Source organism: Protopterus annectens, chromosome 7.part0 (genome assembly GCF_019279795.1).
Source record: "Protopterus annectens isolate FY-2018-M chromosome 7.part0, PAN1.0, whole genome shotgun sequence".
NCBI lineage: Eukaryota > Metazoa > Chordata > Ceratodontiformes > Protopteridae > Protopterus > Protopterus annectens.
Genome location: NC_056739.1, coordinates 253,856,145 through 253,882,739, shown reverse-complemented (window position 1 = coordinate 253,882,739; position 26,595 = coordinate 253,856,145). Strand labels below are relative to the sequence as shown.

The 26,595-nt window shown below is 36.7% G+C and overlaps 1 protein-coding gene across 1 annotated transcript in view; it reads right to left on the bottom strand.

The window, feature by feature from the left end:
- Positions 1–26,595, bottom strand: part of LOC122806379 (albumin-like) — a 211,177-nt gene that overhangs the window by 70,715 nt on the left and 113,867 nt on the right. Inside the window, exon 7 of the mRNA XM_044076733.1 lies at positions 26,153–26,282. Coding sequence (XP_043932668.1) covers positions 26,153–26,282 — 130 coding nt within the window. The remainder of the gene's footprint in view (positions 1–26,152; positions 26,283–26,595) is intronic.

The window sequence follows — 26,595 nt, the reverse complement described above, 5'->3', positions numbered from 1 at the left end:
GTTCCTGAACATATGTTGTGAATAATTTCCTTACTAATATTATTGAATCAATATTATTCCTATCTGTTTATGGTAAATTTAAGTACCCAGCTAAAATTATTCTTTGCTCCTGTGTTTCATGCAAGAAATGTATGAATTTCGCTAGGTCATCAGCAATTGATTTTGGTGGTCTATTGTGGTCTATGCACTCCAACAATTGTTATATGTTCCAGGGTTGTCTTTATTGTCTCAGTTACACAATGTTATCACTGAACATGTTATAATCACAGGACTTATAACTATCTTTAATCCCTATCATAACACCTCCACCTGATTTTTTTGTTAGAATGTCTGTTACAATAAAAACATTAATACCCCGACAGAACTATTTTCCAGTAATTGTTCTTTAACCAACTTTCACAAGCAATACCAACATCAATCCTGTAGGAATGTAGCAAATTTTTCAGTAATAAAAACTTTATTAATGCTGCTAGCATTAACAACCATCATAGATGCATCAAATGTTGCTATGTGTGAACTGTTACATTTTCGACCTGGCAAAAATCCTGCCTAGTGTTTGTTAAATATTATAAAATATCTGCTGCAAAAATTCAATTCTCTTCCCTGATCTTGACAAATGCACTCTATCCTATCTGAACACATGTGCCCAAAACTATACTAGATGTTGTACACATTTCCAGTTTTTAAAACAGGACATTTTTTCCATGTAGGTATTTACTCAAAATTGTTTTCATTCAGAGACCAGACTATCTTTTCTATATGTGATTTGTGAAAAATATGAGCTAACACCAGTACAAGCTATAATATCTAAGAGGGCTGTCTGTTCCTGACTAACAGTCAGAGAGTCCTTGTGGATGAGAACATTTGTATCAACATGAATAAAAACAGATCCGTACTTCCTTACATTAAGGCATTCCAAGGCTTGTCTCACATCTTCTATTTTTCTCCCGAGAAGCATAACACTATTCGATGTTCATTATCTTCTCTGCAAATGTAAGAATCAGTTCCTCTAATAACTGAATCTCCAGTTAGAAAAATATGTTTTCTGACAACATCTGAAGAATCTTCAGCTTCTAATACAGTAATATCTGCTCCATTAATTGTTACTAATACAGTATTATCTGCTCTATTAATTGTTACTAATACAGTATTATCTGCTCTATTAATTGTTACTAATACAGTATTATCTGCTCTATTAATTGTTACTAAGGAATGATTTTCATCACTATTACTCTTACTAATCCCACAATTTCATTGCTTATTAAATTTGCAAGCATACAATTTTCATCCAGCTGGTCTTGTACATCCACAGCTTTAGCCATGTAGTCAACATCTGTCTTTCTCTTCTTTTTTTCCTTACAGTAAGGTTCCTCAATCCTTCTCCATTCAGTTTTGATTTCTTCCTTTTCACTTGCCTGTGCCTCTTTTTTCTACCTTCTGTTTTGGAAAAATTATGCCTTTTCTGCAGAATGAGTATTTTCACCTCAAAAGTTTTTTTTATTTTTCAAATACAGTTGAATAAATTCCATAGTATTTGTATATAACATCTTAATAACTATGTACACTATTTACATCAGCCTAACACTATCACGGAGCTCAATATATAAAATTACTTTAGAGGTATAACAATCCAGTTATCAGAGTGTATCTGTTAAATTATTGCAAAGGGTCAATCAATGATAAGAATTTTTTCCAGTGATTGTTAATAATTGGCTTAGAATTAATCCTTAATTCTTTAATTTCAATTTCCAGCAATGCTGTGGTCTTCAGTAGGCTGTAGAAGTCTTCCAAAGTCAGTATTGTTTGTATTCCATTTTCTTGTTATACACTTCCTTGAGATTGCAAGTATTGTTCATATTTGACTCATTCAAATGAGGACCTTCATACACATTTAATAATACTAGAGATTTAGATATGTTAAACAGTTCATTAAATAAAGCTTATAAAAAGTTTTTAATACCATTCCAAAATGGCTTAATTTTAACACAGTTGAAAAAAATGTGATTCCAATCTGCATTGTGTATTTGTTTACACCTCCAGCATATTCCCTTTGTGGAAGAATTAATTTTAATAATTCTATTTGGAGTTATGAATGCTCTGTGCAAGCATTTCCAATTAAAAACTTTCCAGCATTGTGTAAAGGATGGATGTTATATTGATAATAAAATATTTGATTTCATTTCTTCATTTCATTCATGTCATAATCATTATATATGATTTCATATAGGTATTTTGTAAGTTTAGGTATTTCTTTAAATGAAGAATTACTAATTATTCTGCATAAATCTTGTTAATACATCAGAATGCTTTGCATATTTAGCCAAACTTGTTGTTGAATTTTGTATGTTGTTTCTATTGTTTGCATATCCAGAACTTTTACTTCTTTGATACATTGAAGCCAACAAACAAATCCTTTCTGTTCACAGGAATTAATTATTTATCTGTATATTTTATGTGGCTAGCTTTTTTAACTATGAATGGTGTTAAAAGATCAAACCAGATTTTTTAATCTATATTTGCATTAATAATTTTCCTAAATGAGTCAGTGTAATAATTAATCACATCAGTTTTAGTGGGCTTAGTTCTGTTATATTGCATACTAATACATAACATGTGCCATGGCAAATTGTTTTTCTCTATTTGAATTTTTTTTTTTTTGTAAATCAAATTCATTTATTGATATTGCAGTTAGTAATTCTTTCCAATTTGCATAATAATTTGGACTTATCCAGTCTGAGATTGGCTTAGATATTGATGGTTTTATATCTATAATACATCATATCAGACTATGGAAACAGGGAGGATTAAACGTTCCTGATACAGAAGCAAAGCTATTCTGTTTCTTTTGGGAAACCATAAAAATTTTATTAGGCATGTGTTTATTTCTTTGACTATTCCTTTCCGGTAACAGTTGTATTGCCAAAGCTGTATAAAGTCTTGGGTAGTAAAACCATTTTTATTAACTGTAGTCTAGCTTCAAATGTTAATATTATTTTGTTCCACTTTTCCACAAAGATTTTAATTGCATTGATGATATTATTGTAGTTTTTTGAGACTAATTCATTATTATCCTTGCATAACTCAATTCCTAGATATTTTAAGGTAGATTCGTGTTTCCCTATAATGTGATTCCCCTTCGTCTGCAATTCTTTTTTTTAATTTAAAAATAAAAATGTTGATTTTGATTTATAGAAATGGAATCCTGAAGTCCTGTAAAATATGTCAATTACAATATCTAATTCTTCTAATGTCTCTTTTGTATTGGATAATAATAATATGTCATCAGCAAAGAGCATTACTTTAGAATTGTATTGTTCATAAACATCTACTCCTTTGATTTCTGTATTGTTACATATTGAATCGGCCAATATTTCAATAACCAAAGCAAAAAGAATCAGTGACATGGGACATCCTTGTTTAGAACCCTTTGTTATATGTGTAGATTCAGTGGTGAAAGGAACTAGCTTAACATATGCTAAATTATTTGTATATATATTTTTTAGCAGATGAACAAAGGAAGGAAGAAATTCAAATAACACCAGAATTTTGAATAAATAGTCCTAATTTAGGGAATCAAAGACTTTCTCTATATCTAAGCCAATTATACACGTTTCTTTATTTTCTTTATTAACATAATCTATAAGAGAAATTATCCTTTTAATATTGTCATGTGTGTGTCTATGATATATAAATCCAGTTTGACCATTACTTATTGTTTTGGATAGTGATCTTTTCATTCTGTTAGTTAATATTGTCATAAATATCTTATAGTCATTATTTAATAATGATATAAGTCTATATGAAGTACAGAGGTTTGGGGATTTGTTTTCCTTTAGGATTGGTGTGATTAAGGAAAATCTCCAAGAGGGTGGTATTAAAGCTTGTCACTGAATTTTAATAGAGTTTTATGGAAGAGGGATAGTAGAAGGAAAAAAGTTAATATATTTCCATAATTATGCCATCTATAGCTGTAGCTTTATTATTTTAGCCTCTTTTATTGTATCTGTAATTTCTTTGTAGGATATGGGTGCTTGCAGATCTCATTTTAATTTGTCTGGTATTTTTTTATATTAGAACATTTTTCATCTAGATTTAATTGATCGATATGTATATTTTCTTTTTGGAAGTGTTCCATATAGTGATTTCTATAGGCATCAAGAATGTCATCTATATTTGAGACATTTTTCCCCTTTCTTTAAATGGAAGATACTTTTAATGTTATTAGCTTTTGATTGTATTTTGATTCTTGTGGATAAATTATGTAGATATTTGGGAGAAGTGGCCAAGATATTAATTTTTAATTTTTCTAAAGCTAAACTAGTTTTATGTGTTAGAATTTCATTGTATTTATTGTTTAATACTTCTACTTTCTTTTTCATCTCCAAATGATTTTGATTTTTTTCAGCTTTTACTGACAAAAAATTGGATTGTAGATCTAATAATTCAGAATCCCATTCTCTGATTTCTTTTTTATACCAAGTTAGGGTTTTGCCATATATGTAAGCTTTTAATGAGTCCATATCATTATTTTATTTATCTCTGTGGTGTAATTAATATCTAAAAAAAAACTGTAATTAAGATAATAACTAGGGTTTGAACTCTTTAATTTTAGTTATATATGCTGGAATTCTGGAGTTAAAGATTAATGGTTTGTACACATTTTTAAGTTTTAGTATCAATTAATTGTGGTCTTAAAAGGATTTGGGGGTGATTGAGAAATTAATAGTTTTAGAGTGTAAGTCATGGGCAGCAAATATTTTGTCTATTCTAGTTTGGGTACCAAATCTGTGATCTTGATGGGAAAACAACAAAGATTTATCTTCTTTAAATTTGAAAGTACCTGCAGGATGGCATGACTCTATCCACTTGTTTAAAGCTTTTAATACAGAAAATATACGCAGCGGTCTTTTATTTGTAGTTTCACAAATATTAAATATACAAATAAATCTCCTTCTAATATGAAGTTGCCTTTATAATTATTGGAAATGAAATCTAAGTGTTTTTTAACAGTTCTTGATCCAATGCCTGGGAACCAGTATAGATTGGCTAGGGTCCATATTCTGATATTATATTTGAATATTACTAATGCCATAAAGCCTTCTTTATCTTCAGACTTATAAATGATTTCTGGGTTAATCACATTTGGTTTCCATAAAATTGTAACCCCTTTTGTCTTTGTCTTATAAGTGGATTGTAACAATATCATATATTCCTTAGCATTCCATTTGTAATTGTCATTTGTTTTGAAATGAGTTTCTTGAAGGAAGACAATTTGTGCTTTGTTCAGTTTTAAATATTTCAGTAGATTTTTATCTCTTGCTAGGATTGTTTAAGCCATTGGTATTTAAAGATAATAAAGTTAAATCCATCTTAGGCTATTTAGACTATGTATTTTTTGTTTTACTGTGACTATTAAACATTTTCCTCTGATAACTATAAAGTATATGTTTCCGCTTTTAAAGGAAATTATCAGTTTTATACTTTGAGTGTTTACCAATAAAGTAATGTTTTGGTCAGGCATTCTGAAAATGTTTTTGTGAAATAACAAATTTAAACTAATAAATGTTAACAAACTAAGATCTGCACTAGCCGTGGAATGAAAATCATTCCTGATCTGAAAAATAAACCTAAGTCCATTAGATTATTACTCATGCCTTGATAATCCAGAACATCTGAGCAACATAAATTGAATTATCATATGGAGAATATTTGTAATAGGAATAAGCAATATTTATATTATTTTGAACAGATATGGTACTATTATAGATCAGACAGAATTCTAATACAATATAAATGCCTACTTATTGTATAAGCAATTAATATTTACCAGAAAGATAGATGACAAGCAATTCAATCATAGTAAATTAGGCTGTATCATATATAAAACCTCAGTAAAAGATTATAGCACACAGTTATTTCATATATTCACCCTTATTAATGAAGCCTTTCAAAACGTATTACTTAGTATAAATAGATGGTAATATTTATACCTAATGTTTATAATACAATGTATTTTACTAGATATATCAGAAGTTATATTTCATTGTTTGCCAGCATTTATGTAATCACTTTGTTGCTAACTTACTTAAAGCATCAAGTCTGTTTTATGCAAACACTGATGACAGTGCATTTTAATTATCAGTGCATCCCTCTTCCCTCCATTTCCTACACATAAGGATTTTCATATCTGTCATTTGTTATTATAAAATGAGTGAAATTATAGGTTAAAACAGCAAATTCACTTACTGTGATTAATGACTACAAGTTCCCATTCCAGATTTATAAATTGCCATTTTATGGCATATACTGAAAGTTTTTAGATTTGAATGGCAACATTATATTTTGTATAATCAGCAAATGTTAAACTGAGTGATTATTGTCAATTTAATATTATTTGTTCAGAATGTGATTATTACATTCTGTGACATTCCTAGTTCAGGCTTCTATTGTTTCCCTTGAACAACTTTGTCAGTTTGATGTCATGTATAACACATTAGTTACTTTGGTAACAGCTTAAGTATTATGTATGGTCAAGATGTATTACAAAACCACAATTCAAGTTAAAGCAATTATATGACTTGTTATGCACATTTACTTGTATGAGAAAATCATTATGATTCCTCTTGATGTTCAATATAGTATATGGCATTAATGACAAGATAAAACAGTAGTGGTTATTATACACAAGCCCATGTTATTTAACTATGTGTCTATTGTCAATTTAATACTATTTGTTCAGAATATGATTGTTACATTCGGTGACATTTCAAGTTCAAGCTTCTGTTGTTTCTCTTGAACAACTTTGTCAGTTTGATGTAATGTATAAAACATTAGTTACCTTGGTAACTGCTTAAGTATTATATATGGTCAAGATGGGTTAAAAAAACTACAATTCCAGTTAAAGCAATTACATGACTTGTTATGCATATTTACTTATATAAGAAAATCATCATGCTTTCCCTTGATGTTCAATGTAGTGTATGTCATTTATGACAAGTTAAGACAGTAGTGTTATTATACACAAGACCTTGTTATTAAATCCTGTCTTTAATATCTAAATTCAGCAGACTGCTTCATCTTATATGACAATTATATATTTTATGTCTAGTTTTACTAAATTCGTACATTACATAACTATTGAGTATTTTTTTTTTTGGCTGTTGCTTAGTTATTTGAGAGACCACAAGCTGTAATGTATATTCTTATTATTAGTTCCTTCCAAGCACGTTTGGTCTGATGAAGCTCCTAAGTGAAAGCGCTTACCATCATTGAATAAACCTGTGTTTTAACAGATTTTTCATCTTGTGTTAATGGACATTTATATGCGGTTGCCGCTGTGTGGAATTATTTCTTAGCCTTGGTTGCTCCGTGTTCAGTTATTTGTTTTGTTACATTTTGACTTTGGATTTTGGATCACGGAGCTCTTATCTCAAGGTTTGCCAGTTATTTTGTTTTTAATTATATATTTTATGTCTAGATTTACTAAATTCATACATTACATGACTATTGAGTATTTTCTTTTGGCCGTTGCTTAGTTATTTGAGAGACCACAAGCTGTAATGTTTATTCTTATTATTAGTTCCTTCCAAGCATGTTTATACAGTTCATAGACTTTAAATTATGAGACCCTTCTAGTTTCTTATTTGTTGTATATTTCCATCCTTACATGCACACATATCAGTACTTCAAGCACGGGCAACAATGCCCATCCATTTTTGCCAGAATACCATTTGTTAGTTCATGTGATGTGTTTCCAGGCTGTTCTTAAAATATACAAACCAATATTTGTCCTGTTCCATTTTACCAGCCTGTTACATGCAGTGGCCACTCTGCCAGTGAACCACTCAACACAGATATTTCCACGAAGGATATCTGATGACTATCTAGCACTTCCCGGCAACCCCAAACACCCCTAGAATCAGCTATCCCCATATGCCCAACATGTCCGAGCAAGCTCACCCCCTAGACCACTGCATACAGCACAATACCAAGTGCTCTTAGTCTTTCACAATAACTCAGACTTCCACTCTTATGTAAGTTCTTAATGTGTTTGGACCAAAATACATTTTAAATAGAAAATTGCGCTTATTATTATTTTTTTTATATCAAGAATCAACTTAATGAGATAAACAAAGTGTTAGGAGACCATCAATATGTGTACATGTGGTTTAAAACAGCCCTTTTATTAGAGAGGAGAGGAACGAAGGTCAGCAGGGCTAAGACAGAATATATGTGTGTAAATGAGAGGGAGGGTAGAGGAATGGTGAGGATGCAGGGAGTAGAGTTGGTAAAGGTGGATGAGTTTAAGTACTTGGGATCAACAGTTCAGACTAATGGTGAGTGTGGAAGAGAGGTGAAGAAGAGAGTACAGGCAGGGTGGAATGGGTGGAGAAGAGTGTCAGGAGTGATTTGTGACAGATGGGTACCAGTAAATGTGAAAGGGAAGGTCTACAAGAGGGTAGTGAGACCAGCTATGTTATATGGGTTGGAGACGGTGGCACTGACAAAAAGGCAGGAGTCAGAGCTGGATGTGGCAGAGTTAAAGATGTTAAGATTTGCACTGGGTGTGACTAGGATGGACAGGATTAGGAATCAGTATATTAGAGGGTCAGCTCAGGTTGGACAGTTTGGAGACAAAGCAAAAGAGGCGAGATTGCGTTGGTTTGGACATGTGCTGCGGAGGGATGCTGGGTATATTGGGAAAAGGATGCTAAGGATGGAGCTGCCAGGTAAGAGGAAAAGAGGAAGGCCTAAGATAAGGTTTATGGATGTGGTGAGAGAGGACATGCAGGTGGTTGGTGTGACAGAGCAAGATGCAGAGGACAGGAAGAAATGGAAAGAGATGATCCACTGTGGTGACAACTAACGGGAACAGCCGAAAGAGGATGATGACGACGATGATGATGATATATATATATATCTATATACATATATATATATATATATATATATATATATATATATATATATATATAAAAAAAACATATATTTTTTAAAACCAAAAATGTCATTGCCAAGAATCATCTTGGAGGCTCCTCAAAGCCATTAAGCATTATCGTCACTCTGTCTCTGTTACCATAGCAACCGGTGAGCATCTGTTTCTGTTAGTGTGTCTGTGTACTGCATACCAGAGGCTCACAATGCACCTGAACCAAAGCTTCACTTCACTTCACTCCAACTTCAAAACTAAATCCCCTCCCTTTTAGTGAGGCAGCAGCCAGGAAAAGAACAGAAAGCAAACAGATCAATAAAAAAAAAAAAACTCCCAACAAACAACCACAACAAGAGACAACACACTTCTCCAGCCCTCCCACCTCTCGCTCAGCAGATGTACAAACAAACCATTTTCTGCCAAAATATCCCAAATCACAGTTCTATCCACCCCCTCCACCTGGATCCAGGATAAAACATCAAATGTCTCTTCCTAATACACAAGCATCAGTAAACCTCAATCACAAGCCACAACCCACAGCTTCCCAGAGATGAAAATGGCAACATATAATAGCTGCCAGACACACCTGCATCAACATACACCATGTCAGGCTTAATCAAACGGCACTTGAAGCTATGATACCTCCCATAATTGATATTAACTATGTTTACACAGAATAATAATGACATTTGTACTAGCTGGCAGACACTGCTGCATCCACGCACACCATATCAGGATTGATCAAACAGCACTCGTAGCTGTGATACCTGCCAAAATTGATATTAACTATATTTAGACAGAATAATAATGACATTTGTACTAAGAGCTTGCTACTATTATTTAACCAGGATATACATGACATTTCTAAATCATACTTTAACTGAAGAAGGCATTAGTCTGCATGACAGCATTTTTTCCAAAATACTCTACTGTTACTGCTATTATATATGATGTTAATTTGTTACATTTGAGTCTGAACTCTGATGAATGGTACCTTGTTGAATTACTTAATTAATTACTTAAATTATTGTAATTCAAAACAATGGAAACTGAACAAGATAAGTATTCATTGAGTTCAAGTAGGGGAATAGAAACTTCTATGTTTGTATTATATGTTGCTTTGTTTGGCTTATATATAATGTAAATAGTAACCCATCTTGACCTACCTTTGTTTGTGAAGAATTGTTGGACTCTTTGAACATTCTGCATAAATCATTACTGTTTCTCAGTTGTTTAAGAAACCCAACTTTTTTTAAAATAAAAACAGATGATAAGTGATGCGCCATATCAGTTGATACTTTGAGAGATGTAGTTGTACAAGTTTTTTTTTTTTTTTGGGACAGCTATCTTGGAATCAGTTTTTTTTTGTTTCTTCTTTCTAGCATCAGTCCAAGGATTTGTTTATTTTATTCTTTTAAGAGTAGGAGCCATCCATTCCATTTCTTCTGGTGAAGACACTACGCTGTTGTTTTTGATGACTATAGTAGCTTATTCTAAGTCATTTAAGATTCTCATCTCATTGGCAAAAAGTATTTTTATCTTGGCTGGAAAGGCCAGCTGTCTAAGTGAAAGCTTACCATCATTGAATAAACCTGTGTTTTAACAGATTTTTCATCTTGTGTTAATGGACATTTATATGCGGTTGCCGCTGTGTGGAATTATTTCTTAGCCTTGGTTGCTCCGTGTTCAGTTATTTGTTTTGTTACATTTTGACTTTGGATTTTGGATCACGGAGCTCTTATCTTAAGGTTTGCCAGTTATTTTGTTTTTAATTATATATTTTATGTCTAGATTTACTAAATTCATACATTACATGACTATTGAGTATTTTTTTTTTGGCCGTTGCTTAGTTATTTGAGAGACCACAAGCTGTAATGTTTATTCTTATTATTAGTTCCTTCCAAGCATGTTTATACAGTTCATAGACTTTAAATTATGAGAACCTTCTAGTTTCTTATTTGTTGTATATTTCCATCCTTACATGCACACATATCAGTACTTCAAGCACGGGCAACAATGCCCATCCATTTTTGACAGAATACCATTCTTTAGTTCATGTGATGTGTTTCCAGGCTGTTCTTAAAATATACAAACCAATATTTGTCCTGTTCCATTTTACCAGCCTGTTACATGCAGTGGCCACTCTGCCAGTGAACCACTCAACACAGATATTTCCACGCAGGATATCTGATGACTATCTAGCACTTCCCGGCAACCCCAAACACCCCTAGAATCAGCTATCCCCATATGCCCAACATGTCCAAGCAAGCTCACCCCCTAGACCACTGCAAAGGGTACAGCACAATACCAAGTGCTCTTAGTCTTTCACAATAACTCAGACTTCCACTCTTATGTAAGTTCTTAATGTGTTTGGACCAAAATACATTTTAAATAGAAAATTGCACTTATTATTATTTTTTTATATCAAGAATCAACTTAATGAGATAAACAAAGTGTTAGGAGACCATCAATATGTGTACATGTGGTTTAAAACAGCCCTTTTATTAGAGAGGAGAGGAACGAAGGTCAGCAGGGCTAAGACAGAATATATGTGTGTAAATGAGAGGGAGGGTAGAGGAATGGTGAGGATGCAGGGAGTAGAGTTGGTAAAGGTGGATGAGTTTAAGTACTTGGGATCAACAGTTCAGAGTAATGGTGAGTGTGGAAGAGAGGTGAAGAAGAGAGTACAGGCAGGGTGGAATGGGCGGAGAAGAGTGTCAGGAGTGATTTGTGACAGATGGGTACCAGCAAATGTGAAAGGGAAGGTCTACAAGAGGGTAGTGAGACCAGCTATGTTATATGGGTTGGAGACGGTGGCACTGACAAAAAGGCAGGAGTCAGAGCTGGATGTGGCAGAGTTAAAGATGTTAAGATTTGCACTGGGTGTGACTAGGATGGACAGGATTAGGAATCAGTATATTAGAGGGTCAGCTCAGGTTGGACAGTTTGGAGACAAAGCAAAAGAGGCGAGATTGCGTTGGTTTGGACATGTGCTGTGGAGGGATGCTGGGTATATTGGGAAAAGGATGCTAAGGATGGAGCTGCCAGGTAAGAGGAAAAGAGGAAGGCCTAAGATAAGGTTTATGGATGTGGTGAGAGAGGACATGCAGGTGGTTGGTGTGACAGAGCAAGATGCAGAGGACAGGAAGAAATGGAAAGAGATGATCCACTGTGGTGACAACTAACGGGAACAGCCGAAAGAGGATGATGACGACGATGATGATGATGATGATATATATATATATATATATATATATATATATATATATATATATATATATATATAACATATATTTTTTAAAACCAAAAATGTCATTGCCAAGAATCATCTTGGAGGCTCCTCAGAGCCATTAAGCATTATCGTCACTCTGTCTCTGTTACCATAGCAACCGGTGAGCATCTGTTTCTGTTAGTGTGTCTGTGTACTGCATACCAGAGGCTCACAATGCACCTGAACCAAAGCTTCACTTCACTTCACTCCAACTTCAAAACTAAATCCCCTCCCTTTTAGTGAGGCAGCAGCCAGGAAAAGAACAGAGAGCAAACAGATCAAAAAAAAAAACTCCCAACAAACAACCACAACAAGAGACAACACACTTCTCCAGCCCTCCCACCTCTCGCTCAGCAGATGTACAAACAAACCATTTTCTGCCAAAATATCCCAAATCACAGTTCTATCCACCCCCTCCACCTGGATCCAGGATAAAACATCAAATGTCTCTTCCTAATACACAAGCATCAGTAAACCTCAATCACAAGCCACAACCCACAGCTTCCCAGAGATGAAAATGGCAACATATAATAGCTGCCAGACACACCTGCATCAACATACACCATGTCAGGCTTAATCAAATGGCACTTGAAGCTATGATACCTCCATAATTGATATTAACTATGTTTACACAGAATAATAATGACATTTGTACTAGCTGGCAGACACTGCTGCATCCACGCACACCATATCAGGATTGATCAAACAGCACTCGTAGCTGTGATACCTGCCAAAATTGATATTAACTATATTTAGACAGAATAATAATGACATTTGTACTAAGAGCTTGCTGCTATTATTTGACCAGGATATACATGACATTTCTAAATCATACTTTAACTGAAGAAGGCATTAGTCTGCATGACAGCATTTTTTCCAAAATACTCTACTGTTACTGCTATTATATATGATGTTAATTTGTTACATTTGAGTCTGAACTCTGATGAATGGTACCTTGTTGAATTACTTAATTAATTACTTAAATTATTGTAATTCAAAACAATGGAAACTGAACAAGATAAGTATTCATTGAGTTCAAGTAGGGGAATAGAAACTTCTATGTTTGTATTATATGTTGCTTTGTTTGGCTTATATATAATGTAAATAGTAACCCATCTTGACCTACCTTTGAACATTCTGCATAAATCATTACTGTTTCTCAGTTGTTTAAGAAACCCAACTTTTTTTTAAAATAAAAAAAGATGATAAGTGATGCGCCATATCAGTTGATACTTTGAGAGATGTAGTTGTACAAGTTTTTTTTTTTTTTGGGACAGCTATCTTGGAATCAGTTTTTTTTTGTTTCTTCTTTCTAGCATCAGTCCAAGGATTTGTTTCTTTTATTCTTTTAAGAGTAGGAGCCATCCATTCCATTTCTTCTGGTGAAGACACTACGCTGTTGTTTTTGATGACTATAGTAGCTTATTCTAAGTCATTTAAGATTCTCATCTCATTGGCAAAAAGTATTTTTATCTTGGCTGGAAAGGCCAGCTGTGCTTTAATGTTGTTTTGTTTCAACAGTTTTATTATTGGTCAGACTGTTTTCATTTGTTCTAGTATTCTGGAAGAATAATCAATGTTAGACCTAATCAGGCTTTGTTTGTATTTTAAGGGTGATTTACTCCGATCAGATTTTAATATTAGTTCCTTGCCCAGAAATGAAAGAAATTTCATAACTATGGATCTAGGTGGAGTATTTGTTGAGTTAGGAGAAGGTTCACTCAGTGCTCTATGCGCCCTTTCAATTTCAAATGAAAGTCCCTCTTTCAAGTCTAAAAATTCAGGAATCCAGGTTATTAAGAATGAAATAATGTCTTCTCCTTCAGTGTTTTCAGGCAGACCAAAGATCCTTATGTTGTTTCTCCTTTTCCTGCTTTCTAAGTCATCTATTTTGTTAAGCAGCCATGTATTCTGTTTAAGCAGAAATTCTTTTTGGAATTCTTCCTCTTTGAGTCTCCCTTCAATGTCATTTAGAGAAGTCTCTATATTTGTTATTTTTGTATGGTGTTGCTGTAATAGTTCCTTAATAGTATCAGTTTGTTTTTGAGAATTTAATTTGAGGTTTTCTAAGTCATTTTTAAAGCCATCCATCTTCCAAGATAGTTCCTGTAAGGCAGATTTCATCAATTGCAGTTCTTTTTTCAAAGCAGCATCTGGATGAGAATTCACTGAGTTGTTCATATTCAGTGACTCAATACATCTCCAAATTACTTGACAGGAAAATTTTTGTATATCTCCACCAAAATTGATATTTATGTAGTTTAGTAGTTTATCTATAGTTTTCTGACATTTTAAACTTGAAAAAAAAAAATGTTCTATATTATTATACTAGTTTATGGAGCTCTCAAAATTCACTGCTCTCAGTTGGCCATCTAGGCTCCGCCCCGTCTGAGGGTTTTTTGATACACATATATTATTCCCTGTAATCTGTGTGTTACATAACAAAGCAGTGTCCTTTTTAGTATGTATTCTCTTTACTTTATAGGTTCATAGGTGTGTACTAGGCGAATGGCCCTAGAGCCTTTACAAGCCTAGCACATAGAAGTGCCTTGGCATCATGCTGGCCGACATTAGTTTTCAGTGCATCTATCAAGTAGAGCCACTGGAGTGATTCCCCAGGGTGAACTTTCTGTTTCCCATTGACTCGTCATGATTTCTCTTGAAGAGGGCCAGTGAGGTGCTCTGCTTGACATGTATGGAAAGTATATTCCAGAGCATGGGCAGTCTCTGGGTTATGAACCTGTCCCTCCAGCATGTTCTGTTGATTGTCGTAATGAGGTTGAGGTCTCTGGAGCATGTGGTGCACAGGGATTGGGATTTCTTTAGATGTAGCATTTCTAACAGAGCAGGGTCAGACGTAGCTTTGTAAGTCAAGCAGAGATTGTCTCTTAGTAGACGATATGAGGCAGAAAAAAAATGGAGTTTTTTGAGTCTGTCCATGTAGGACATGTGTTTAAGGCCTAGAATCCTCTCCGTGAGCTACTTTTGTGGGCTTTCCAGCTGCTGCATGTGTCTAGTGAGGTACATGCCAAATGGGGAATTATACTTGATGATTGGCCTAATGAGGGAAGAGTAGAGAGAGATGATGATCTCCTTCTTCCTGGATGCAAAACCCTTGGTAATGAGAAGTGCCACATAAAAGGACTTTCTGACCACAATGGCAGTGTGGTGGTCAAAGGAGAGGTTGCTGTCAACCTGTGTCCCCAGATGTCTTAAAATGCCTTCAGTGTTCAGTGGGCTCCCATCAATGTGATAAAGGGGATGACGACACATTTTTTTGTCACTGAGATTAAGGCCATAGTTTCACCAGTCATTGGTCTCAGTGAGGCCTTTCTGTAGGATGTCTACATTACTTGGGGAGTTAATAATGGCTCCCAGCTTGCAGTTGCCTGTGAACTTGGCCAGCCAGAGTCCCTCCGTGTTGGCTTGGGCTTCTGATAAGTAGATGCCAAACAGGAGAAGACCCAGGACTGATCCCTGTGGGACTCCACTCATGACTGTTCAGCAGTCTGACTTGGAGTCCAGTACTTTCACACTGTGGGTTCTATCTGTGAGACAATTTTCAACCCATGTAGTGATATAGGGGTTGATGCCTAGTTTGGTGAACTTATCAATAATTTCTGAGTGGGAAATGGTATCAAAGGCCTTGGCCAGATTGAAGTAGGCTGTATAAACTGCCTTGCCCTCATCCACAGCTCCAGTGACTGACTCATAGAAGTTAACCTGGTTGAGCAGGCATGATCTACCTTTCATAAAACCAAATTGTGTGGGATCTAGAGTTTGGAGATTCCCTATATCCTTGTTAATTAGGTGCATGATGATGCGCTTCATAGCCTTACATATCAGACTTGTCAGGCTGATGGGGCGATAATTCTCAGGGTATGTAGTCACTCCCCTTTATAGAGAGGGATGACTGTAGCAGTGCACCATTTGGTAGGAACAAAGCCTGAGGTAAGGGTGGGACTGAACAGGGCACACAGATGTAGTGCCAGTTCACTTTGTAGTTTATGTAGAACACATCCAGGGATATTGTCGGGTTCCATGGAAACTCTATTCTTGGCCTTGCACAATGCACTTTAACCTGTGCTGCAGTAATGCTGGGTGCCTGGAATTCCTCTGATATTGTGATTGGTCCTTTGTGGGGGAGGGGTAAAGTTGACACTGAATCTGTCAGCCAGTATGTTGGCATTATCTGTTGGCTCAGTATAGGAGGTACCATTGTGCAGTAACTCTGAGTAAACCTGGGCATTGCCATGGAGATTTTTATATGACTATGGAAGCCTTTGTGGTTGTTTTTAGTGTCTTCTGCAATTCTGCCTTCATAGCTGGCTTTAGATGTTTTGATGAGGGATCTCAACTTTTTGTTGAGGCTAATAAGAGAGTTTTTCTAGTCTTGGGACGTCACCTTTTTCTGCAACAGTTTCTTCCTTCTGCTGTAGACTATATTAATGGCAGGGGATCACCAGATTGGCTTCCCTTTTTTTGGAGGAGAGCATCTTGGTTCTGTTGGGTATGGCTAGTTCCATGCATTTATGTACGTGTTCGTACAGTGCATTGGTGTATGATTCGACAGTCATGCATGTATTTTCCATTGACATGGGTGCCGTGAAATTAGCTACCTCTGTTTTTAGGAGCCCAAAGTCAGATTTGGAAAAGTTTTTCATGTGGTTACCTTTGCGGTGGGTCTGGATGAGAAGTGGATTTCCATGGTGATTAGTTTGTGGTCGATCTAAACGGGGAGGAATGGACAATTGGTGTAGAGCAATGGTTGCCCATGTTAGTAATAACCAGGTTAAGGATGTTCTTCCTTTAGTAGGATTAGAAAGAGCTGGTCCAGGGCACTGGAATTGATGAATTTTGGCGAGTCTATTGGTGCATGAGTAGTTTTCTAAGTTGATGGAGGGGTAGTTGAAGTCACCTAGTATGAGAGTGTTGGGTTAAACCCTAATAGTTTTCTGGGTGTTTAGGAACATGGAGTGAGAGTCTTGGGACATATAGCAGGCTACAACCTGAATAGCCATCTTACCCAATGTTATTTGTACCTGATGTATCTCAGATGCATTATGCTTGGCTACTAGTCTGGAGGTGTGCATATCCTTTATGAATATGGAGACACCACTGCCTTTGGAGCTTCGGTCATGTTCTGGGGCCAAAAGTTGTGGAATGAGTTATAGCCTTGTAGCAAAGGGAGTGCTTCAGGCAAGTGCATCTTGAGATTTAGACTTCTAGCATTGAGCAGCATGGCTCTCAGTTTGCATTTATTTATAGCTGTTATGGTGGTAATTTGGTCTTTGGAACATCACCTAAAAAAGGCACTATAGGGGTGGCAAGAGCCTTAGCCAGTATCCACAAACCCAGGGGTGACAGATGCAGGCCATCTCTGGCAAAGCATCGAGGTCTGTCAATCATGTCAGCCCAAGCAGACAGATACTGGATCCCCTTAGAATGACACCAGAAACTTAGCCAATTGTTGAAGTCAATAATTTTCTGCATGTAGTGTGGTATCATTCTGGGTGATGGTAGGATGCAGCTCAGGGCTAGGGTCATACCTGCCTGGGCCACATAGTCCGAGAGCTCCTCCATGTCTCTTTTTATGTAGTCCAGGGAGGTGTGTCTCAGGTCATTCACACCCCCATGGACAATGACAGAGTCATACTTGTACTTGTTGTGGAGTGACTTTAGTGCATGTGTTATGTGTTGGATTCTGGCACCTGATAGACAGCTGACTGTTACCTTTTCCTTATTCAACCTAATGAGTGGAACATCATTGTGCCTCACTATCAAGTCACCTCACCTATGATTAGTGTATTGGGCAAGCTGTTTTGCCTTAGGGCTTAGGTTGAGGGACACACTCTGTAGGTGAGCTATGTGTCTTGTGGTTTGTGCTGTGTTGTGGTGGTCAAGTTCATTTCTGCCTTGGAGGTCTCTGCTGTTTGGGTAGATTTCTATTAAGAGCCTCTGCGAAAGTGGGTGTGTGGTTTGTGTTTTTATGTGAGAGCTGATTGTGTTCTGGAGGGCTATGTGTTACATGTGGTGTGATGCAGGTGTTGACCTTCTCCTCTTGACCAGCTATTCCGGTCTTGGCTTGAGAGTACATGGCTTCCAATTTGGATATATAAGTGAGTCTCTCACAAGTGTGAGTGTTGGGAGGTAAGAGGAGTGGGTTGTCTGTATACATGAGGCTGTTGCTACACTGCCTCAGAATGCCCAAGTTCACCAGGTTAATAGGAGAAAGCACAGGGAACTGACCTTTAAACATGGCAGGAGGGATGTTTATTATTACTAAGTACTGCAGGTGTTTCCTTATATATTCCTTTTACAGGAAAAATATCACTCAAGGTGTCTGAATCTGTACAGAGCACTGCCAAACACTTGAGGGGAAACTAATACGTAGACCCTGAAAATTTAAGGATGAAGTATTTAAGCAGATATTCTGAAGTTAGAAAGAAATCAAGTAGTACATACTTAAAAGTAAAGAATTAGGTTGTCAAGAATGATGAAAAAAGGGGAGTCGGATGAATGGCTACTACTAATGCTGGTCTCAGCACAGCTTCACTCTGTTGGGATACAATACTCCTTTGCTTCTTCTCCCACCAGAAGCAAAATTTTAGCACCAATCCCAAGAAGAGAAGCAGGCCTGTTTGTTGATCCACAGCCTTGTCCCAGATGATGCAAGGGTCTGCAGGCTTGTAGTCTTTTTCTGGTAGATGTTTTGAATAGCAACAAGACCAATCAGGTACATTAAGCACAGACACTCACTCTCGAACAAGAAGGAGTAAGGAATCACTGCACTCTGCTCCTACTCTCATCAGGATCAGAATATAAGCACAGATTCCGAGCTGTCACCTATAAAGCAGTTATTAAGCTTTCTGGCGATCAACAGTCTGCAGGAAATAATGTAACTGCATTCCTACTCTCACCAGGAGAAAACAGAAGCACTAATCCCAAGATGACTACTGAGAGGCAGAATGTGAGCTCTCCAATAACTGGTGTTCTTGTAATAGATGCTTAAAGGTAAGATGAAAAAGTGATTTATCCTAAACACTGCAGTGTGCTCTAGAGGAGTTAGATGTGAAAGTAGGTAACTTAAGTTTTACAGACATTTATCAGATTATTTTTCTTCCTTATTCCTTTTTGTGAACTTCTTCCTTTCTTTCTCTTTTGTTTCCTTCTAAACATTCAGAATCCTAAAATTGCTGAATATTTGCATACAGAATTCCAGAGCTGTCAGGGGCAATGTCTTGTATCATAGGGGTTGAATGATCTTTACACACAATAGACACATCATTTCTTAAATGTGTTCTATTTTCTCTTTGTCGAACATTATTTATCTCACCAGTCCAGTCATTAATATATGTAACAACAGTTCTCCAAGCGGTGCCAATTGCAGAAGTGCAATCGTAATCAGTAAGTCTAGATTTACTTCTAATAATGGGAAGCACATCATCCACCTTTTGGCATGAGGAACACGGATCACCAGTGTTATCAGGTGTCACCTTTAAATATGCATAGCATTTATTACACTGTACAAGATATTTGTGCTTTAGCAAATCATTATGGCATACTCATTTAAGGACTTCATATTCAGCATCAAATTAATAATCAATTATAAATGAATTTTGTGGTTACTGATTTTGATTATTCTTTTCTAAGAGAATTTAAATCAACTTGTATGAGAAAAAACACACAAGCATTATACAAATAAATACTAAAGTAACTATAGTAAAGTTGTTCTGGCCATGCAAGTTCTGAAAGTCAGACAAAAGTTGTAATTTCTTTATGTCGCACGCAGTTGCTTCTGCTTACTATCGCTCACAGTCACACTTCTTTTCACAGTAAAACTCAATAAATTACAAACCAGATAAGCTATGGATTGCCCACACGATCGACTTTTCACAAAGTTGACTTTCATATGGCAGAGACCATATGATCGACTTTTGAAAAGCCGACCATGGGGAACGGCTATCTCTGTACAGTGAAGAATGGGAACATTTCCCTCTTCTGCACTGTAGTGCGATCTCAGAGGATGTTTATTTATGTTATGGGGGGGTGGGATGCTGAGCCCCCACAGGGGGTGCAGGGGGGCTTGCCCCCTACTAACAGTTTTAAGGTAAGTGCTCATTGTGTTTTTTGTGTTTATTTTACATGGTCAGCTTTCTGAAAGTTGATCATATGGTCTCAGCCATGTGAAAGTCGACTTTGTGAAAAGTTGACCATGTAAAGTAGACCTATATATGTATATATATATATATATATATATATATATATATATATATATATATATATGTAAATATATGTATATATATATATATATATATATATATATATATATATATATATATGTGTACATATATATATATTTATATATATATATATATATATATATATATATATATATATATATATATACATAGATATATGTACACATGCACATATGTTAATATATATATATATATATATATATATATATATATATATATATATATATCTCTATATACACACACATATACATATATATCTATAGATCTATATATATATATATATATATATATATATATATATATATATATATATATATATATATATATATATATACACACAAACACACACACACACACATACATAGCTAGAGAGATATAGAGCGGATCTGTATTAAATTGTTAACTACAGAAATAGTCAACATGCACAGTGTCAAACTAGAAGCATTAAACCGGCAGAATAGTGACAGACGTGAAAAGTAAATATAAAATACTGGAGTTTTGCGATTTTTCACTTTTTTCTACTGCTGCACAGCTGCTCTCATATCAGTAGTAGGAGTATGGGGTCACAACATAACTAGCACCCCCACAAAAAAAAAAAGAAAGCAGAATTTTTTTTTTAATTCAAATTCAAGTTAATGTGTAGTCAATGAAGTGTGCTCAATGTTTTATCAGCAATAATGTCTTTTGACTTTTGGCAATTGAATTATATAAAAATGTGTGCACTTGTTTTATAAGTGGTGTTCAGCTCTCACAACAATTAACCCTCAAATATTTTAACACAAAGCATCGCATATGCAAAAAGATACCAGTGATAAAACAGAAGGAAACATCATTAGAGTTGCAGTTTTAGGACCCTTGACTTTGCGATTGGGAAGATAAAACAGAAACGAGAAAACTATCTGCAAGCACCTCTTCTCTAACCAAAATATTATAAGGCTGCTGCAATTATTTTGTGGTCTGTGCCTGTCCACATACCCTGATGTGGAGACTTTACACCAACGCCCCCTTACTTTATAATCCATAATCATACAACTGAAGACCAATGTATACACCTCCATTTTACTATAGATAACCACAAACTAAACAAATACACTATATACAAATTAATCAATGAGTGTGCAATGAAATGTGAAACACAAAACACTGGAAAATGGAGTGAGCAGTTCACTTACAACTGCATGCATATTTATATATATATACACACACACACATATATAAATATATGTGTGTGTATGCATATCATAATTTTTTGATGGGCAGTGGCAATGATCAGTGGATTGTAATACACAGTGATGTGCACAGTCCATTAAATTAGAACACTATCTATACTGGCTCCTAGGTTCATAGGTAGGTACTAGGCTATCGGCCTAAGGGCCTAAGTAAGCCTAGCCAACAAGTTTCCCTGGCTTACACCACACAAGAAAGTTATTTTCCTGTGCCCCTGTTGAGCAGAGCCACAGAAGTGATCCTCAGGGTGTATTTCCTATTTCCATCCACTCATCAAGATTTTTCTTAAAGAGTGCTAATGAGGAACTTTGCTTCACATAGATGGGTAGCTTGTTCCACAGTATGGGATATCTCCGGGACAGGAATCTATCCCTCCAGCATGCCCTGTTTATTGTGGTGACAAGGTTTAGGTCCCTAGAGAGTGTAGCTTAGAGGGATTGGGATTTCTTTAGGTGCAACATGTCCACCAGCTCTGGGTTTGACATAGCTTTATATGTTAGGGAGAGATCACCTCAGAGTAGGCGATATGTTATGGAGTAAAGCTGGAGTTTTTTGAGACAGTCAGTGTAGGGGATCTATTTGAGGTCAGTAATCCTCTTAGTGAGGTACTTCTGTGGCCTTTCCAGCTGCTGTACATGTCTTGTGAGGTACATTCCAAAAGGGGTGTTGTACTCTATAATGGGTCTAATGAGAGTCAAGTAGAGGGGAACAGTTACCTCTTTTTTTTCTGTATGAGAACCCTTTTGTGATGAGGTGTGCCATGTAGAAGGATTTCCTGACTTCTGTGGCGATGTGATTATCAAAGGATAGACTACTGTCCACCTGTGTCCCAAGGTCTCTTATCACACATTTGGCATTAAGTAGACTGCGGCCTATGTGGTAGTTCATGGGTACAAAGTTTTTACCAAACGGGATGACAATGCACTTTTTGGCATTGAGCTTGAGGCCATGGCTCTGACACCAGGCATCTGTCTCAGTGAATACTTTTTGTGGGATGTCCATATTATTTGGGAACTCTACTATGGCTCCTAGTTTGCAATCATCTATGAACTTTGGTATCTACTTCTCTGAAGTACAGGCTAACACAGAAGGCCTTTGGCTAACAAACAGGAGATGTCCCAGGACTGAAGCCTGTGGCACTCCACTTGTCACTGGTTTGAAGTCAGATTTGGAGTCTACAACTTTTACAGTGTGGATTATGTCAGTGAGCCAGTTGGCAACCCATCTTGTGACATAGGGTTTTATACCTAGTTTAGAGTGTGAGTTTAGCTATAATTCCCAAATGGGGGATGGTGTTGAAAGCCTTGGCAAAGTCAAGATAGGCTGTGTGAACCACCTTACCATCATCTACGGCTTTGGTGACTGCCTCAAAGAAGTCAATCAGGTTCAGTATGCATAATCTGCTTTTCACAAACCCAAACTGGGTGGAGTCCAGAGTTTGGAGGTTACTAATGTCTTTGTTTATGAGTTCCATGATGATACGTTCCATGGCCTTACAGACTAGGCTCATCAGGCTAATAGAGTGATAGTTACCGGGATCAGTGGTGGCTCCCCCTTTGTGGAATGGGATAACTGTTGCTGTGTGCCATTCAGTGGGCACAAAGCCTAACATGAGCAGTGACTGAACATGGTGCTTAGGTGGGGAGCCAGTTCATTCTGAAGCTCATGTAAAACGCAGCCTGGGATGTTGTCCGGTCCCATGGATGTTGTGTTTTTGGCTTTAGAGAGAGCAGCCTTTACCTGTATAGTTGTGATTACAGGGAAATCTTCTTGTATAAATATGGGCCCTTTAGGGGGTGAGAGGGGGGTAAAGCTAGCACTGAACCTATATGCCAGGATGTTGGCAATATCAGTTGTTTCTGTAATTTCCATGCCGTTGTGCTGTAACTCAGAACAGATCTGGGTGTTGCCATGCAGATTCTTGACATAGCTATGAAATGCTTTGTGGTTGCCCCTAGAATCAGTGGTGATTTTGTTTTTGTAGCTAACTTTTGAGGATCTTATAAGGGATCTCAGCTTCTTATTGAGACTGACCAGGGAGCTCCTCCACTCATGGGATTTTACTCTCTTTTGAAACAGTTTCTTCTTTCTGTTGTAGAGTTTGTTTATAACAGGGGACCTCCAGATTGGCTTCTTTTTTTTGGAGGATAGAATCTTGGTTCTGTTTGGGATAGCATGCTCCATGCACTTGTGTAAGTGCTTATAGAGTGCATTTGTATAGGATTCAGCAGTCATAACTGTACTGCCCATCTGCATGAGTGTCATGATGTTTGCCACTTCAATCTTAAGAAGAATGAAGTTGGCTATGGAGAAATTTTTTACCGTGGTTTCCTTAATGGGGGGTGGGGGAGGGATGTGGATATCTAGGGTGATTAGCTTATGGTCGGATCTGACTTCAGGTGTGGAACACTGGTCACTCATGTTGGTAATGACTAGGTCTAGGATATTGTTGCCCCTGGTGGGGGTGTGGATAAGTTAATCCAGGGCATCGGAGTTTATGAATTCCAGAAAGCGTTGAGCGAAGGAGCTGGTACATGAGTAGTTTTCCTAGTTAATGGTGGGGTAGTTGAAATTGCCCATTATTAGGGTGTTTGGTTGAAGCCTAATATTTTCCAGTATGTCAAGAGAAGAGTAGTGGGAATCCTGGGGCATGGTGGGGGATCTGTAGCAAGATACAATTTGGATTGCAGTTTTGCCCAGAGTTAGTTGCACTTGGATATCCTCAGATGCATTATGCTGAGCAACTAGCCTGGAGGTGTGGATATCCTTAATGAATATGGACACACCTACGTCTTTGGTGTTCCGGTCCAGGTTAGATGGCTGAAAAGTTTGGTATGAGTTATAGCCTGGTAATGCAGGGATGCTCTCTGGTGCCTTGAGCCAGGTCTCAGTCGCTGCACAGATATCGATGTTCTCCATTTTAAGGAGTGCCTCGAGGGAGTGCATTTTGAGATTTAGACATCTAGCATTGAGTAGCATTACCCTCAGTTTTTGCTTAGCTGTTCCTGTTACGGGGGTGAATTTGTCATTTGAACCTTGCCTAAAAAAGGCACTATAGGGGCGGCAAGAGCCTTAGCCAGTATCCGGAGTCCCAGGGGTGACAGGTGCAGGCCATCTCTGACAAAGCATCGTGGGCTGTCAACCATGTCATCCCAGGCAGACAGATACTGGATTCCCTTAGAATGACACCAGAATCTTAGCCAACTGTTGAAGTCAATCATTTTGTCCTTGTACTGCGGTAACATTCTGGGCAGTGGCAGGATACTACTCGGGGTAGGGTCACACCTGCCTGGGCTATAAGATTGGAGAGCTCTTCCATGTCTCTTTTCATGTAGTCCAGTGAGGTACATCTCAGGTCATTCACACCAACATGGACAATGACAGAGTCATATTTGTGCTTGTTGTGTAGTGACCTGAGTGCATGGGTTATTTGGCAGATCCTGGCACCTGATAGGCAACTGACAGTAACCTTCTCCTTGTTTAGCCTGGTGAGTGGGACATCAGTGTGCCTGACTGTAGAGTCACCTCTGACTAGTGTTTTGGGTACGTTGTTTTGACTTATGGTCTGTGGTTGAGTGGCACACTGAGTCTGTGGGCTATGTGTCATTTGGGTTGTGTTGGGGGGTGGAGTTTGCTTGTGTTTCTGCTTTGGAGGTCTCTGTTGCTTGAGCAGATTATTAGTGAGAGCCTCTGTGAAAGTTTTTGTGTTTCTATGTGTAGATTTTGGTGGTGTAGGTTTAGTGGGACTATGTAATGAGTGTGGTGTGGTGCAACTGTTTACCTTTTCCTCTTGACTGTCAAGTACAGTCTTGGTTGGAGAGAGCTTTACCTCCAGTTTGGTTAGATAAGTGCATCTCTCACAGGTTGTAGTGTTGGGTGGTAGGAGGAGAGGGTTGTCTGTGTACATGAGGCAATTGCTACATTGCCTCAAGATGCCCAGATTCATCAGATAGACAGGAGAGAACACTGGGAGCTGACCCTTTTATATGTCTGAATAAAAAACTATTTTTCTCTAAGCAAGTGAGGAAAGTAAGTACCAAAACTGTTTTCCTCTAGGTAATGAGGAAGGTTGAGTGCTGTAGTAATTTGTAGTTTATTTAGTGCTTACAACAAGTTCTGAACAAGTGCTGAGCACGAATAAGCAAATTCAAGTGCTAAAACTAAAAATCTGCATCTGAACTAGACTAGTTACAGGAAAGAAACAAGTGCAAATGAGGATTTTTAAATCAGAAAGTTTTGAGAGATGGAAAAATTGCCCAAAACGACCAATAACTACAATTTCTGGGCCAGAAACCACTGTCATAAGTCATTAGCTGTACATTTAGGTGTTCTGTAAGCTTTTAACTATTCTGTTTTATTTGTAATAAAAATGGCACTCCGTCAAAGAAAAAAAATCTATTTTCAACCTGTTAGTTTTAAGTGATAATTCTAATAACATAACAAAAAAAAAAAAAAACTTACCCTTTTTGTCATACAATTAAACGAATCTCCTTCGCAGCATGTTTTGTGCATGTCTACAATCTTCTTTGTATGCTCTACTTGTGTTTGAAAATCAACTAACGGGAATTTCATACTCATTCCAGCAAGCTTTCTGTGAATAAAATATAAATATGTGCATAATTTAAAAAAAAAGCAGAATGCAAGCTATCATCATCATTTAATCAAGGTAGTATCAAGAAATATTAGGTTTACATTATTATACTTAATCGACTTGTTTATGCCTTTATCACATACTTATCATCATTACCTAACTTTAGGTGTGGAGAATGTACAGTTTCATCATGTGTTCTTTCTAAGGTTTTGAACAACATAATTGTGAAAAGTGATCTTTTTGCAAAGTGGGGTACTGTGGTTTGAACATTATGGCTGGAAATTAGAAAGTCTTAGGGCAAGGGTGAATCCTT